This window comes from Oryctolagus cuniculus, chromosome 1 (genome assembly GCF_051225735.1).
Source record: "Oryctolagus cuniculus isolate XC-2025 breed Fujian yellow rabbit chromosome 1, ASM5122573v1, whole genome shotgun sequence".
NCBI lineage: Eukaryota > Metazoa > Chordata > Mammalia > Lagomorpha > Leporidae > Oryctolagus > Oryctolagus cuniculus.
The window spans coordinates 231168726-231183928 of record NC_142867.1 but is presented as its reverse complement, the minus strand read 5'-3'; the positions used below and the strand labels follow the sequence as shown (position 1 = coordinate 231183928).

Sequence of the window (15203 nt, the reverse complement as noted above, 5' to 3'; positions counted from 1 at the left end):
TGGATTGGAAGTGGAGTAGCTGGGACTCGAACCGGCACTCCACTACGGGACATCAGTGTCCCAAGCAGCAACTTAACCCCCTGCGCTACAAGGCCCATCCTGGAGACCAGGTTTCTACATATGGATTTTCTGACCACAGCAGTCCACTTCACTCTTTCGTGGCTTCGAGACATTTCACAATTTATTAATTTCCTTTGTTCAACCAACATTTCCTCTGTGCCCTCTGTGTGCACTGCTGCAGGACCTGAGGCTAAGCAGTGAACACAGAACAGGAAGGCCCTGCTCCTGGTGGTTGGGTTCTTGTGGAGGGACAGACACTATACAAGTGAATAAAAATACCAGGATTAAGAAGAAAAGCAAAACAGAGGAATGGGGGCCGAGGGTGAGGCAGGGGAAGGCCTCTGTGAGCAGAGGTCTCGGAGGCAGAGTGCACGTGTGCCGCGAGGAGCCCTGCGGGCAGGTGCCCTGGCGGCGGGAGTGACAGGCTCCTTCCGAGCGGGCAGAGGGATGAGGACGGCAGTGCAGTCGGCCTGGGGCATACGACCAGCGAGGCTGCAGGCCCAGACCACGCGGGCCCTGGCGGGCAGGGGGAGGATTCAGTGCCTCACGTTTCTTTAAAAAAAGATTTGTTCACTTATTTGAAAGGCACAGTGACAGAGAGAAAGATCTTTCTCTGGATGGTTCATTCCCCAAATGGCCTCAACAGCCAGGCTGAAGCCAGGAGCCAGGAACCCCATCCAGGTCTCCCACGTGGATGCAGGGCCCCAGTTACTTGAGCCCTCATCTACTGCCTTCCCAGGCAATTCAGCAGGAGCTGGATGGGAAATGAAGTAGCTGGGACCCAAAGCTGCTCTCTGAAATGGGATGTCACTGCTCGAGCAGCGGCTTAAACACTGCACACAATGCCCGCCCCAGGATGGAAAGTCACTGGAGCTCGGAGCAGAGGGAGGACCTGATGTCGTAAAAGGACCGCTTGGTGCTGAGTGGAAAACAGGCAAGGGGCCGAGGCCGGGGAGGGAGCAGCAGCAGGAGACTGCGCGGCCCAGGACAGCGGTGAGGGGGCAGCGTCATCGTGCTGAGAGGCGGCACGGGGAAGAGTCTGGAGTAGGGATGATCTAGGAAGAAGTGCCAGTGGGATGTGAGGTGCATTAGACATGGCCCGTGGGAGGAAGAGAGGCCTGAACACTGGGACAGCTGACGCTGGCCTCACTGGGAGGCAGCACTGATTCACCCGGTCGCTTACTGATAACCTGTTGGATATCTGCCTCTATTAGGCAACTATTTCGAATGGAAACGTCACTATGACGTTTTACGTACGGAGAGCCTGCTCCGAGGCACAGACGCCTGGCTTTAACTGGATGAGAACGGAGACCTCATTACCCGGGTCACAAAGGTAACATCTGAATGTTTTGGAGCAGATGTAAGTAGTTCGATTGTTCTATCTTTACAGCTGGCTGCATAAAAAGCCCTGAGCTATGTCTTGCAAATGTCCTGTCGGTAGCGTTGCGGTGGGGACTATGACGCACACCGTGCAAATCCACGCGGAGGTTCCCCTGACAGACGGGGCTGCACACGTGGTGACGGGAGAGGCTCATGTACACCCACGGAGGCAGAGCGCAGCAGAAGCAAATGTCTCCATCAAATCACTCACCTCTTGTTCTTCAAGAACCAGCAAGTCCTGTCAAATAAAGTTGGAAAAGTTACGTCCGTGCTTAACAGAGAGAAATTTGTGCACAGCCAAGCTTCAGTTTACCCACATTGCTTAACTTGAAAGTAATGAAAGTTGGTTATGGGAACTTTCTTTTGGGGGAAAAAAGACCAACAAAAAGAAGCAGAAGCCAAGACTCTTTGTACTTTCCCCGTCACCCGCCTGCCACTAACTCGGTTCCTGCAGGCGGCTCTTTCCTAAGAGCTCCAGGGAGCGGTGTGCAGAAATAATCCTGACTTTGACCTTCTGCCCTGTCACATCCTTAACTGCGTTTGGGAACAAGTCCTTTAGCCCGCGTGGGTCTCTGTTTCCTTATCCGTGGCCCAAGGTCTGACTTGACTGCTGCGAAGGTTACTGTGTGTGGAAGGCCTGGTGGGTAACAGATTTAGTCAACTGCCACGTTCGCTCCCTCAGTCACCCCCTACATGCACCTGTAAATTCATTTACGTCGAGTCTCCTCCTGGTTGATCAGATGACGCGGAGGAGTGGAGGGGAGAGGGCGGGCTGCAGGGACCCACACGCTCCCTCTTCCCAAGGCTCTCCGTGTCTCCCGGAGGCCTGGGGAACCTGAAGAACCGTGCGAGGTGCCAACACCTCCACTTTACTTAACAGAAAGCCTCCGAAGCAGAACTCGGCCATCTTTATTCCATTTGAATTCTGAGAAAAAGGGAGCCAGCTTTCACGGGAGGGCATCTTCCTATTTGCAGGTCATAGGCGTTTCCTCAGAAAACGCCCCGTTCCCCGGCTCTGGATTTTCTCAGGGCTCTGGCCCGCACCGCAGGGGAGGCAGCGTCTGGGTTGGGGTCACGTGGCAGGAAGCACACGCACTGAATCTCGTGTCCAGCTCTAAGACCGGGCCAGCTCCTTCCACGCTCACTGCAGTGAGCGAGAAGGAAACGCTCGCACCTGCCACTTCCTGGCAGCCACGAGCCCAGCGGGTGCCAGCGCTGGGAGGTGTTGTCAGCCCCGGCCCTCGTTTAGAGGCTGCTCCGCAGTCCACCAGGCCAAAGAAGCCCAAGCCCGGCAGCAGGAGTCCTGGCTGAGCTCCTGGGCCCGCATCCAGCCCCTCGGCTCCAGGCCAGGAGGATGTCACGCTCGCCGTAGGCCACCTTCCCTTTTTGTGTTCAGAAGGGACACTCCTGGACCGCCAGGGTCCCACTGAACACAATTCGGGCTTTTAAATATTCTTGTCCCCGAACCTCTGAGCAGGACCTACGTCCTTTTATTTTTTCGCATTGCCCAGTTGACAATTTTAGCCCAGAAGGCACCATTTAGGCCAGTAACGTGTTTCTCAACAGTCTCATTGGCACTGTTTTTGATGGGAATTTTTTTTTTTTTCTTCAGAAATATGGGACTGGGGAGAGAGTGATATTCCACACACTTAAAAAAGAATCTAGAAATGCTTTAAAAATTCAAGTTTAGCTCTATGGATTTTTATAAAATACCTGATCGTTTAGGAAAGTTATATCATACCACCGCTGTCTGGAAACAAAGCTGATGGAGAGAAACAGAAAGGAACAGGTAGACCCCCCCCTTGGGTTTGACCCCCCATGTTTCTCTGTCCATTTAAAGCAAGCACAACCATGCATTGCTTCTAGAAAGATTTTGGTCAAGAAAAATGGTACTGTGGTGCAACAGCCAGACGCATTCTTAAATAGCACCAAGCGCTCTCCTCTTGATGATAAAGTTGGTTTATGCTGTTTACTCTTTGGATCCTGTGGTTTTAGGAATTCTCTCCCCTGCACTACAGGCTGCTGCTCAAGGCTTCCTGAGGGAAATCTACAGACACTCGACGGCAGCTGCAATACTGCAGGCACAGAGGTGCACACATGTGCACACGCAATGCTCACACACACACACACACACACACAGAGGAGGAGGAGAGAGCTCATGTATGGTTCCTTGTCAAGGGAAAAAGTCAAAACACAAATGCAGGGAAAGCCTGAAAGTACCTTTTGGGTGCTGAAAACAGACTCAGAGTGATGACGTAAGTAGGGAGAAGGTTGCTGAATCTTGTTTTCTTGTCCTATTCATTTATTTATTATTTATAAGACAGAATTACAGAGAAAGAGGTGGGGAGGGAGAGAGGTCTGGGCCGATGCTGTGGTGTGGCAGGTAAAGCCGCCATCTGCAGTACCTGCAGTGCTGGCATTCCACATGGGCTCTGGTTCAAGTCCCAGCTGCTCCATTTCCCATCCAGCTCTCTGCTATGGCCTGGGAAAGCAGTGGAAGATGGCCCGTACCCACGTGGAAGACTCGGAAGAAACTCCTGGCTTCAGATCGGTACAGCTCTGGCCATTGTGGCCAACTGGGGAGTGAACCAGCAGATGAAAGACCTCTCTCTCTGCCTCTCCTTTCTTTTTTCTTTTAAAGATTTACTTTATTTATTTGAAAGACAGAGTTACAGAGAGAGGAGAGACAGAGAAAGAGGTCTTCCATCCTCTGGTTCACTCCCCAATTGGCCGCAACGGCTGGAGCTGTGCTGATCCGAAGCCAGGGGCCAGGAGCTTCTTCTGGGTCTCCCACGTGGGTGCAGGGGCCCGAGGACTTGGGCCATCTTCTGCTTTCCCAGGCCTCAGCAGAGAGCTGGATCGGAAGAGGAGCAGCTGGGACTAGAACTAGCACCCACATGGGATGCTGGCACTCAGGCCAGGGCGTTAACACGCTGTGCCACAGCGCCGGCCCCTCTGCCTCTCCTCTCTCTCTCTGCTCCTCCTTCTCTCTCTCTGTAACTCTGACTTTCAAATAAATAAATAAATCTTTTGACAGAGAGAGGGAGGTCTTTCATCTACTAGCTTCTCCCCAGATGCTCACTACAGCCAGGGCTGGGCCACGCTGAAACCAGGAGTCTGGAACTGGGTGTGGCTTTCCCATGTGAGTGGCAGGGAGTCACACACTGGAGCCATCACTTGTTGCCTCCCAGGGTATGCAGGAAGCTGGGAGCAGAGTCAGGATTTGAACCCAGGCACCCCAACATGGGATGCCAGTGTCTCGAACGGCAGCTGAACCACTGCACTGAATGTCTGCCTCTTGTCTATGTTGTGGAGAAGAGAAAGCAGACAGGGACCAAGCCAAGCTCTGCTGAGGGCATGGCTCGGAGGCACGAGATAGGAGGAAGCACTGCAGAGCTGGCTGGGGGGGTTTGGGGGCCGTGTCTGGAGAGCAGCTTGGTCACACCCAGACTTGAAGCAGCAAAGGATTAGGAATGATAATCTATGTGAATGAGATGAGAAAGGCATGCTGGTACTGCCATATTTATAACTCCAATTTGTTTTAAAGTTTGCTTTAAAGAATCACTTTTGAGCATAGTGTGGTCTGAAGGTGCTTAAGGTTTAACTGCACACACGCAGTTTTAAGCTTGAGTTGCTCTGGGCTCGGGACACGGTGGGAGGACTGTTTCAAAAAGCACATGGAAACAGAAGGCTTGGGGAGTCACCGCCTCCTAAGCTGATAGGCAACACCCTCATTCGGAAAGCCTGCCGCGCCTTAAAGGTACCGAAGCCAAGATTCCTCGCGCTCCGCCCACCCTCCGTGTTCCCTGGGACGCAGCCTTTTGCACACAGCCCCTGCGAAAGACCCCAGGGGCTCCTGCAGCCTCCAGGACAGAATCCCAGCTGCCTCACTGCTGCTGCCCTGCACACTGGGCCCAGCTCCCTGAACCGCGTTTGTGACCTGTGACTGGCGCCCCTCCAGGCATGGCTAAAACTGGAGGTACCCAGGGAAGCTTTCGAGGCCAGACTGATTACAACTGCAAGACAGGAGTGTGGTTGACATTCTTCAGATGAACTGTTATCTAGGGTATGAATCAAAACTCTTTGTTTTTCTCCCAAGACAGACTGTTCTTCCTTAACAGCATTAAGTCCCAAGAACACAGGGCTGATTGCCACAGGTTGCTTATTCTTGGGGGCAGCCAGCCCAGTGTTCGGCATGAGTGGGAGCTCAGGGACCATGCTTCGTATTTTCCCAAGTTTGGAAAATCTCACTCCCATTCTACACATTTCTGCAGCACTCAGGAAAAAGACTGGCTTTATGCCAGTGAGATCTTTCCGGTACATGCTCCGTCTCTCAGCTCACGGATCGAGGACCACATGGAGCTGGAAACGCAGATTCCCAGGCCCCACTGCAGACGCAGAGAGGCAGAACCTCAGGCGCGAGCTTCCCCGCCCCGGACAGCGCGTGTAAAACTGTGCAAGCGCCCTGGCTCCGTACCCTAGACTCAGAGCCCCCGACGCTCGCAGTTCTCGCCTAACACGGGGATGGATTCCCTGCAATCACGAAGCATGAAATTTCCCGTTACCTTTTGTATCTCAGGATGAAAAATCTCCCTGGGGCCTTTCTCAAATTTGTCCAGATTCATGGCACTGAAACAGAACGGACAGAGTGAGCTGCAGTGGGAGGGAAGCGACACAACGTGGAAGCAGCCCCAGCTGTCCACAGAAGCCAAGCGACAGTGCCTAGGAAGTCGCAGCTGCACTCCTGGAGGGCCCGGCACACGGGAGAACAAACCCCCAAGTGAGTGACGCACGAATGCGTGTGGAGGCCGCGGGCGGCACGCGTGTTCACCCGTGTCACGAGAGAGGCAGGGAGGGAGCAGCAGCATCTGTTCCAGGCCACCTCGATTCGTCTTCCAGACTGATTTTTATTTAACAGGAAAACGATGAAATTCAATTCTCTGCCGTTTCTGCCTTCCTCTGGCAATTCCTCTGCCACTCAGGGCAAAAGGTCGCCCTAAACAAGACATTTTGGCACCGGGTCCTCTGCACAAGCAACATTATTTCCTAAAGTTCTTCTAGAGGTAAAACAAGGAAGCCCAACTAGACACCTCTAAGGCCCCTTCATCTGGATTCCAATGTCCATCAGAGAAAGGCAACGGCCAGCCGCAGGAACTAACCTTCACAGAGCCCCCGCCACGAGCCAGGCCCCCCCGGCCACGAGCCAGGCCCTGCCACAAGCCAGGCTGCCCCCTGCCACAAGCCAGGCCCCCGGCACAAGCCAGGCCTCCCCACACCACGCACCACATGCCCCCCGCCACGAGCCAGGCCTCTCCCTGCCAGGAGCCAGGCCCCCCCCGCCACGAGCCAGGCCTCCCCTTGCCACAGCCAGGCCTCCCGCCACAAGCCAGGCCTCCCCCCGCCATGCACCAGGCCCCCCACCACGAGCCAGGTCCCCCTGCCACAAGCCAGGCCTCCCCCTGCCACACACTAGGCCTCCCCCCGCCACGCACCAGGCCCCTGCCACGAGCCAGGCCCCCCGCCATGAGCCAGGCCTCCCCCTGCCACACACCAGGCCTCCCCCCACCACACACCAGGCCTCCCCCGCCACGAGCCAGGCTCCCCTCCATGAGCCAGGCTCCACCACGAGCCAGGCCCCCTGCCACGAGCCAGGCCCCCCGCCATGAGCCAGGCTCCACCACGAGCCAGGCTCCCCTCCATGAGCCAGGACCCGCCACGAGCCAGGCCCCCTGCCATGAGCCAGCCCCCCCGCCATGAGCCAGGCCCCCGCCATGTGCTCTTCATGGACTATCTCATTTGGCCCCTATGAGGCAAGTACCACTTTAAGCCCAATTTAAGGATGAGGAAATTGAGGCTGTGATGTTAAATGAGTCCAGGTTTATCTGTCTCCATAGTATTTCTATTTTAATTTTTTAAGTTTTTAAGTTCATGCTCATTACAAGATAGTCTTCCTTTTACTGTAGAAAATGTAGAAATCTTCATTTTTCCACATCTTTAAAATTTGCTTTGGCTGTGAATGGTAGCTGGGAAAGCAAATCCTGCTGTATCACATATCTCATATTTTTTTAGCATTTTTGCAATTTTTTAATGTGTCTCATCTTTAAACATAAAGAAGAAAGAGGCTGGAGTAACTTCTTATTAGGGCAAAAAAGAGTCACAGAAATCCAAGCTAGCACAGTTGAAAATACTGTCTCAGAGAAAGTTAAAATACAAAGCCCCGAGAAACAGCAGCATGTTTCTGTGCTCAAAAAAACTAGACACCTCTTTGCCCATGCTTGGTTAACTCAGCTGCAGCCAGCACAGGAGGAAAGACAGGAGGAGATCTGCGACCTGGAGATCAAATGAAGCTTGGAAATGGGACTGGAGCCCCTGCTTCTGAATCGCGGTGCCATTTAGCCAGCCAGGAGCAACTCTGCACCGAGTCAAGTCCCTCCCCTCCGAGGAGTGCGAGTGATGCTGTGTGTGACCTGGGGACACACAAGCACACTCCTGCCACCACCCAGCTGCACTGGAGCGGACAGGAAACTGCCGGGCCCTGGCATGAGCCCTTCCCCGCCAGGATTCGGCGTTAGTGGTTAACAGCCCGAACTCTGGGGCCCATGGACCTCAGCTGGAATCCCAGCTGTGAGAGCCTCGTCGAATCCTTCACCTCTCCGATGCGCCCACACCTGCTGCCTGGAACGCGGGTGGTAAGGAGCCATGTTCAAGGTTTACTGAGAGAACGCTCCCAGTGACTGTGACCCCACGTCTTAGCTGGTGACAAAGCAAGACAGGATGTGAGTGGTGGCGTCCCCGGGAGAGGTTAGGGGGGACGGTGGGACGTGAGCAGGGGGCGGCCGATGTTCTCCTCAGCCCACCTCCTGTTTGGTGGAGAATGAGCACATTCTTCCTAGAGAAGCCTTTGCTGACGTCTGGGTTTCTATTTCAAAGTAGAAAGAAACACGAAAGAAAAAATATTTCTTGATTTCCTCTATAAAACCAAAGTATCTGAGTGAATGCAGCAAAAATCCAGCAGGTGACTGTTGTCCTCAGCAGTGAGCTGGGGCAGCACCGGTCCTTGCCTTGTGGGGGCACCGCGGGGGCGCCAGGCGCACACAGTCACGGCACGAATTGGGGAGCTGCCATCAGAATGGCCAAACGAAACAGTGTGCAGAGGCCTGCGACGTGTGGTGTGGGGCTCCGACCCCTCAGTACTCACCTTAAGATGGACTTCACAGACAGAGTTTTTGTGGGACTGTAGGGAAGGCATATTTTCTGGGTACCCTGGAAAAGTGGAAGCACCACATCAGTGAGGGAGCTGGCAACTTCCGTCTGTCAGAGGACCTCAGGTGAGAGGAAGGAAGGCCTGTCTAGTCTTCCTCCTTCCTCTCTGAGAGGCATGTACTGGAATAAACATGCATAACACTGGGAAAAATCTGACAGCATCTTCCACTGTCGCCCTCTCCCCAGCATCTACGGATCCGAGCCTGACTCTCCACCATCCGGGACTTCATCGTCCGAGTGACTGTGGGGAGCAGACGTTCCATCAAAACCAGGTCTCTGAGCTGAGAAATCAGGTAAGCCTCGGAGACCCTAAGGAAACAGTCTCCGCACGCTCAACGGGACCCAGATGTAGTGTTTCCAAGTCAGAGACTTTGAATTACGTACCACCTGAATCTAGACAGGCTTTCTTTTTTCTTTTTCTTTCTTTCTTTTTTTTTTTGACAGGCAGAGTGGACAGTGAGAGAGAGAGACAGAGAGAAAGGTCTTCCTTTGCCATTGGTTCACCCTCCAATGGCCGCCGCGGCCGGCGCACCGCGCTGATCTGATGGCAGGAGTCAGGTACTTCTCCTGGTCTCCCATGGGGTGCAGGGCCCAAGCACTTGGGCCATCCTCCACTGCACTCCCTGGCCACAGCAGAGAGCTGGCCGGGAAGAGGGGCTACCAGGACAGAATCTGGCGCCCTGACCGGGACTAGAACCTGGTGTGCCGGCGCCACAAGGTGGAGGATTAGCCTAGTGAGCCGCGGCGCCGGCTTAGACAGGTTTTCATAATGTGTGCCTTTCTATATATTGTTTTTTTTTTTAATTTTTTTATTTATTTTACTTGAAAGTCAGAGTTACACACAGAGAGAAGGAGAGGCAGAGAGAGAGAGAGAGAGAGGTCTTCCACCTGCTGGTTCACTCCCCAGATGGCCACACGGCCGGAGCTGCGCCAATCTGAAGCCAGGAGCCAGGAGCTTCTTCCAGGTCTCCCACGTGGGTGCAGTGGCCCAAGGACTTGGGCCACCTTCCACTGCTTTCCCAGGCCATAGCAGAAAGCTGGATCAGAAGTGGAGCAGCCAGGTCTTGAACTGGCGCCCACATGGGATGGTGGCACTTCAGGCCAGGGCGTTAGCCCGCTGCGCCACAGCACTGGCCCAATATATATTGCTTTAATTTAAGGCGGATTTCCTCCTCGCTCCAGGAGTACCGCTGTGTCTAACTCTAGGAAGCACCCAGAGAACGCGCACTGACTGAGAAGGGAACGACACAGTCCCACGTTCAAGACACCCAGGGCAGGCGCCGGCTGTTCTCCTTCTAACTGTCTAAACAGGAGAGGACACCAATTCACAATCCACCAAGGATTTATACTACAGTTAGCAAAAGGGAGTTTCACATGGCACACAGTTAAAGCTCTCTTCCTAACAATCATAGAGTTGGCATCACAAATAGCTAAGGAAGGGTCTGGGCACCTCTTGCAGGAAACTGCAAACAAGAAGGTAGGACTTTTGGGAGCGTTGTGGCCTAGCAGGTAAAGTAGGTAAAGTAAAGCTGCCACCTGCAGCACTGGCATGCCACAGGGGCGCTGGTTCAAGTCCTGGCTGCTCCACTGCTGGTCCCGCTCCCTGCTAATAGGCCTGGGAGAGCAGCAGAGGATGGCCCAAGTACTTGGGCCCCTGCCTCCATGTGGAAGACCCCAAACAAGCTCCTGGCTCCTGGCTTCCATCTAGGGAATGAAACAGAAGATAAAGGTCTCCCTCTCTGTTTTTCCCTCTTTTTCTCTCTCTCTGTTTCTACCTCTCTCTCTGTAACTCTCACTTTCAAGTGAATATATAGAAATCTTAAAAAAAAAAAAAAAAAGAAAAGTAGAACTTTCTCTTGTTTTGGGGACATAGCTGCCAAAGGCCTGGACAGTGGCCTGGGAGAGTTCTTCAACCTTCTCAAGCCCACAGTCCCTTTCCTTTCCCTTCTTTCTCTTTGTTTTTAAAGATTTATTTATTTGAAAGGCAGAGTTACAGAGAGACAGAGACCCTCCATCTGCTGGTTCACTCATCACCTTCATTTACAGCTCCCTTGGGCCATCCTCTGCTGCTTTCCCAGGCACATTAGCAGGGAGTTGGACGGGAAGTGCAGCAGCCGGGATTCCAACCGCCGCCCATATGGGATGCTGGCGCTCTGGGCAGCCACTGAGCCCACTGTGCCACAACATTGGCCTCCCAATCTCTTTTTGGGAGCAGGACTTTCTGTCTCCACCCTGGAGGCCTCACTATGCCCACTGCAGGCAGGCAGGGAGCAGGCTCTCCGCAGCCAAGCACGGAGCCTGTGCTAGAAGCCAGCCTTCTGCAGGCACCCAGGCTGAGTTTCTTCTTTTGTAACCTGTGTGGAGATTTTAACATTTTTCTCAGTATGAAGGACTACTCGGATAGGAATGCGTGTTAGCAAATTCCACAGATGCCAGCCATGAGACCCGAGTTCTGCTTGTGGCCCTGCTCCTCAGTGGCCACTGCCCACCTCCCACACGCTCACCGGCTCGAGCAAGAGCGTGTGGAGCGGGAGACAACACCACCTTCCTCCGTGGCCTCTGGGGCTATGAAACCTGGAGACAGAGGATTTGCGTTTTCTTCACTGCAAACTGGTCAAGGCCTTTCTCTCCATCTCCAGCGCCTCGTAGCTTTCCAGAGTCAGCATTCAAGTCAGAGGGTTTGTTTTCCAGCGGGGCCATCAAACGAGGGGGTCAAGCGCGTGCACGGGCAGGACACGGCAGCGCTGACCTCCCTTCGCCTGGCTTAGGTAGCAGGTGAGTGTGTGTGCAGGTGTGTGTGTGTGCAGGTGAGTGTGCGTGCAGGTGAGTGTGTGTGTGCAGGTGTGTGTGCGTGCAGGTGTGTGCACGTGCAGGTGTGTGTGAGTGCAAGTGAGTGTGTGTGCAGGTGTGTGTGTGTGCAGGTGTGTGTGCATGCAGGTGAGTATGCGTGCAGGTGTGTGTGTGTGCAGGTGTGTGTGCGTGCAAGTGAGTGTGTGTGCAGGTGTGTGTGTGCAGGTGTGTGTGCATGCAGGTGAGTATGCGTGCAGGTGTGTGTGTGTGCAGGTGTGTGTGCGTGCAAGTGAGTGTGTGTGCAGGTGTGTGTGCATGCAGGTGAGTATGCGTGCAGGTGTGTGTGCATGCAAGTGAGTGTGCGTGCAGGTGTGTGTGTGCAGGTGTGTGTGCGTGCAGGTGTGTGTGCATGCAGGTGTGTGCGTGCAGGTGTGCAGGTGAGTATGCGTGCAGGTGTGTGTGTGTGCAGGTGTGTGTGCGTGCAAGTGAGTGTGTGTGCAGGTGTGTGTGTGTGCAGGTGAGTATGCGTGCAGGTGTGTGTGTGTGCAGGTGTGTGTGCGTGCAGGTGTGTGCACGTGCAGGTGTGTGTGAGTGCAAGTGAGTGTGTGTGCAGGTGTGTGTGTGTGCAAGTGAGTGTGTGTGCAGGTGTGTGTGTGTGCAGGTGTGTGTGCGTGCAGGTGTGTGCGTGCAGGTGTGCAGGTGAGTGTGCGTGCAGGTGTGTGCGTGCAGGTGTGCAGGTGAGTATGCGTGCAGGTGTGTGTGTGTGCAGGTGTGTGTGCGTGCAAGTGAGTGTGTGTGCAGGTGTGTGTGTGTGCAGGTGAGTATGCGTGCAGGTGTGTGTGTGTGCAGGTGTGTGTGCGTGCAGGTGTGTGTGAGTGCAAGTGAGTGTGTGTGCAGGTGTGTGTGTGTGCAGGTGTGTGTGCATGCAGGTGAGTATGCGTGCAGGTGTGTGTGTGTGCAGGTGTGTGTGCGTGCAAGTGAGTGTGTGTGCAGGTGTGTGTGCATGCAGGTGAGTGTGCGTGCAGGTGTGTGTGCGTGCAGGTGTGTGTGCGTGCAAGTGAGTGTGTGTGCAGGTGTGTGTGTGTGCAGGTGTGTGTGCGTGCAGGTGTGTGCACGTGCAGGTGTGTGTGAGTGCAAGTGAGTGTGTGTGCAGGTGTGTGTGTGTGCAGGTGTGTGTGCATGCAGGTGAGTATGCGTGCAGGTGTGTGTGTGTGCAGGTGTGTGTGCGTGCAAGTGAGTGTGTGTGCAGGTGTGTGTGCATGCAGGTGAGTATGCGTGCAGGTGTGTGTGTGTGCAGGTGTGTGTGCGTGCAGGTGTGTGTGCGTGCAGGTGTGTGCGTGCAGGTGTGTGCGTGCAGGTGTGCAGGTGAGTGTGTGTGCAGGTGAGTGTGCGTGCAGGTGTGTGCACGGCCCTGGGTCTTAGGGGGGGCTGTGAATGATCTCTTAGTCACCGGATTCTTTTTTACTCGCTGTATTTTCTGGATGGAATTTTTCCAAAAGCATGAATCCTTTTTTTTAAAGTCTTTTCTTCGTGTTTGGAAGAAACCCAGTGGGGATGTGCAGGGCCGTGTAAAGCTGGGTGATGCACTGCTGTACTGCTGCATTTTTCTGACTGTTATAACCGGTCAGAACGGGAGCTCACGGTAGGGGTGAGAGGGCCGAGGCCCTCGGGTGTCCCACAGCCTCCAGCACCCGTCTTGGGGCAGGGGGCCTCAGTAAGGACTCTGAGGCCAGTGTTCTGCTTTGCTTTCTCAGTTCCCCACACCTATTCAGCTCTTCATCTTGTATCTGGGAACAAACACTTCACCCGCTCCAGACACGTAACTGAGGGTCTAGGAAAGAGGCTTTGCATGAAGGAGGGGCCCGGCCCTGCTGCCTTCACAGTGGGCCTGGGGTGAAATCCCACCCCCTGGCATCTCTAATGGCAGCCAGGAGTGACAGCAGAGAGCACTCCGTGTCTGTCCGCCCTGTCCTCCCTTCTGCCTGGAACACGTCCCGCTGCCGTCCCTTCCTCTGGTCTCTCTAGATGACACCCCTTCAGGAAGTGCTCCCATCTCCTGTGCCATCCCCAGCTTTGTCCTCAGAGTGCAGACCACACTTTATAATGAGATAAAGGCGATCTCTTTGCAAATGGAAACAAACGGCTATTACCCCTGCACCTGCCCCTCTCTCCCTGGCCCAGTCTCGGGTAAGGAGGTGAGGTGACTTACTTCCCGGAGGGGGAAGATATGACGTTGAGAAAATCCATTCTCAAAAGGCAGAAGCCTACCCTTTCCTGCTCCTGTGGAAGGAGAAGGAAGGAAGATGGCAGGGAGGCCAAGGGCTTAGGGGCCAGGACCTCGATTCCGGTGCCTTGAAGGGAGGCGGGGAGATGCTGCAAGTTAAGATCGGGAGGCCCTGAGGCCGCGTCCCAGGCATGGCCTTTCCCGGGAACCTTAGGGCTGTGCGGCACCTGCTTCTTTGCACAGGCTGATGGTGAGGGGCAGTGACTCAGTAGCTGCAAGTGCTGATGACCAGGCAGAGTCCAGACTTTGGCCTGAGGCAAAGGTCCTGCCTCCTCCCATCCGACCCGTGGCTTGCAGGTGGGAGGCAGAGCTTCTGAGAGGTCCAGAGAATAGCGGAGACCTGGGATCAGGCTGGAGTGACTCCCCAAGCAGCCAATGGCTGTTCCCTGGGCGTCACGGGCGGGTGCTTCCCATGACCCATAAGAATCAGAATGACTCAGTGGTCACTGGTCAGATCAGCCACAACACACAAGAAAGCAGGAAGCGGGGCGGCCTGTGTGGCTCCAAGGTCCTCTTCTGCCACCCCGAGGCCCCGTCAAACCTCTCCCCCTGTCCTCAACCATCAAGTTGAAGCAAAGAAATGGGAAAGACTGATTCTTTGTCCCCCGAGAGAGAATTCTGAACCCAGAGAGGCAGGAATACTGTAACCAACAGACATTAAACAAATACATTGCTTTAAAAAGTAGGCCAGAAAACAGCGTGCCTGGTGCAGGAGATAAGAGGCTTTGGAAGAAGGCACTGTCACTTCCCACTAGGGGAGTAATGAGAAGACCATGATGCGTGCACTCCGGAGAAAGGCACACACAGTTCCCCACCACCATCTCCCTAAGCTGTCATGTGAACTTGGCTTGCAGTAGAGTTGTGCTGAACGTGGGACTGACCCCCAGAGACAGACTTTGGAAGGCGGCAGTGCCAAAATTTCCCTGCAGGAAATAATTTCATGAGTAGGACTTTACATCAGATGGATTTTTTTTTTTTTACCCTTAAAGTTGCTTCAGGGTGGCCGGCGCCGCGGCTCAATAGGCTAATCCTCTGCCTTGCGGCGCCGGCACACCGGGTTCTAGTCCAGGTCGGGGCGCCGGATTCTGTCCCGGTTGCCCCTCTTCCAGGCCAGCTCTCTGCTGTGCTTGGGCCCTGCACCCCATGGGAGACCAGGAGAAGCACCTGGCTCCTGCCTTCGGATCAGCGCAGTGTGCCGGCCTCTGCCCACCGGCCGCGGCGGCCATTGGAGGGTGAGCCAATGGAAAAAGGAAGACCCTCTCTCTGTCTCTCTCTCTCACTGTCCACTCTGCCTGTCAGAAAAAAAAGTTGCTTTAGGAAACAAAAATTTCTGAGGCATACCATGGAAGCTTTTAGGCACAGAGGTTTAGCTGGACTTTGGTGTCATTGAGTAATTAGTTCAATAGATATTTATCAAGCTCCCACC

General features: G+C 54.3%; 1 protein-coding gene across 5 annotated transcripts in view; it reads right to left on the bottom strand.

The window, feature by feature from the left end:
- GARNL3 (GTPase activating Rap/RanGAP domain like 3) overlaps positions 1-15203 on the bottom strand; it is a 162051-nt gene that overhangs the window by 51788 nt on the left and 95060 nt on the right. For all 5 annotated transcript variants that reach the window (XR_016225287.1, XM_051854945.3, XM_051854951.3 and 2 more), the window contains 3 exons: positions 8639-8703; positions 6006-6069; positions 1652-1678 (listed from right to left, as the gene is read on the bottom strand). Coding sequence is in view for 4 of the 5 variants with exons in the window: in XM_051854945.3 (XP_051710905.3) it covers positions 1652-1678; positions 6006-6069; positions 8639-8703 (156 nt within the window). In the remaining variant the exon portion in view is untranslated. The remainder of the gene's footprint in view (positions 1-1651; positions 1679-6005; positions 6070-8638; positions 8704-15203) is intronic.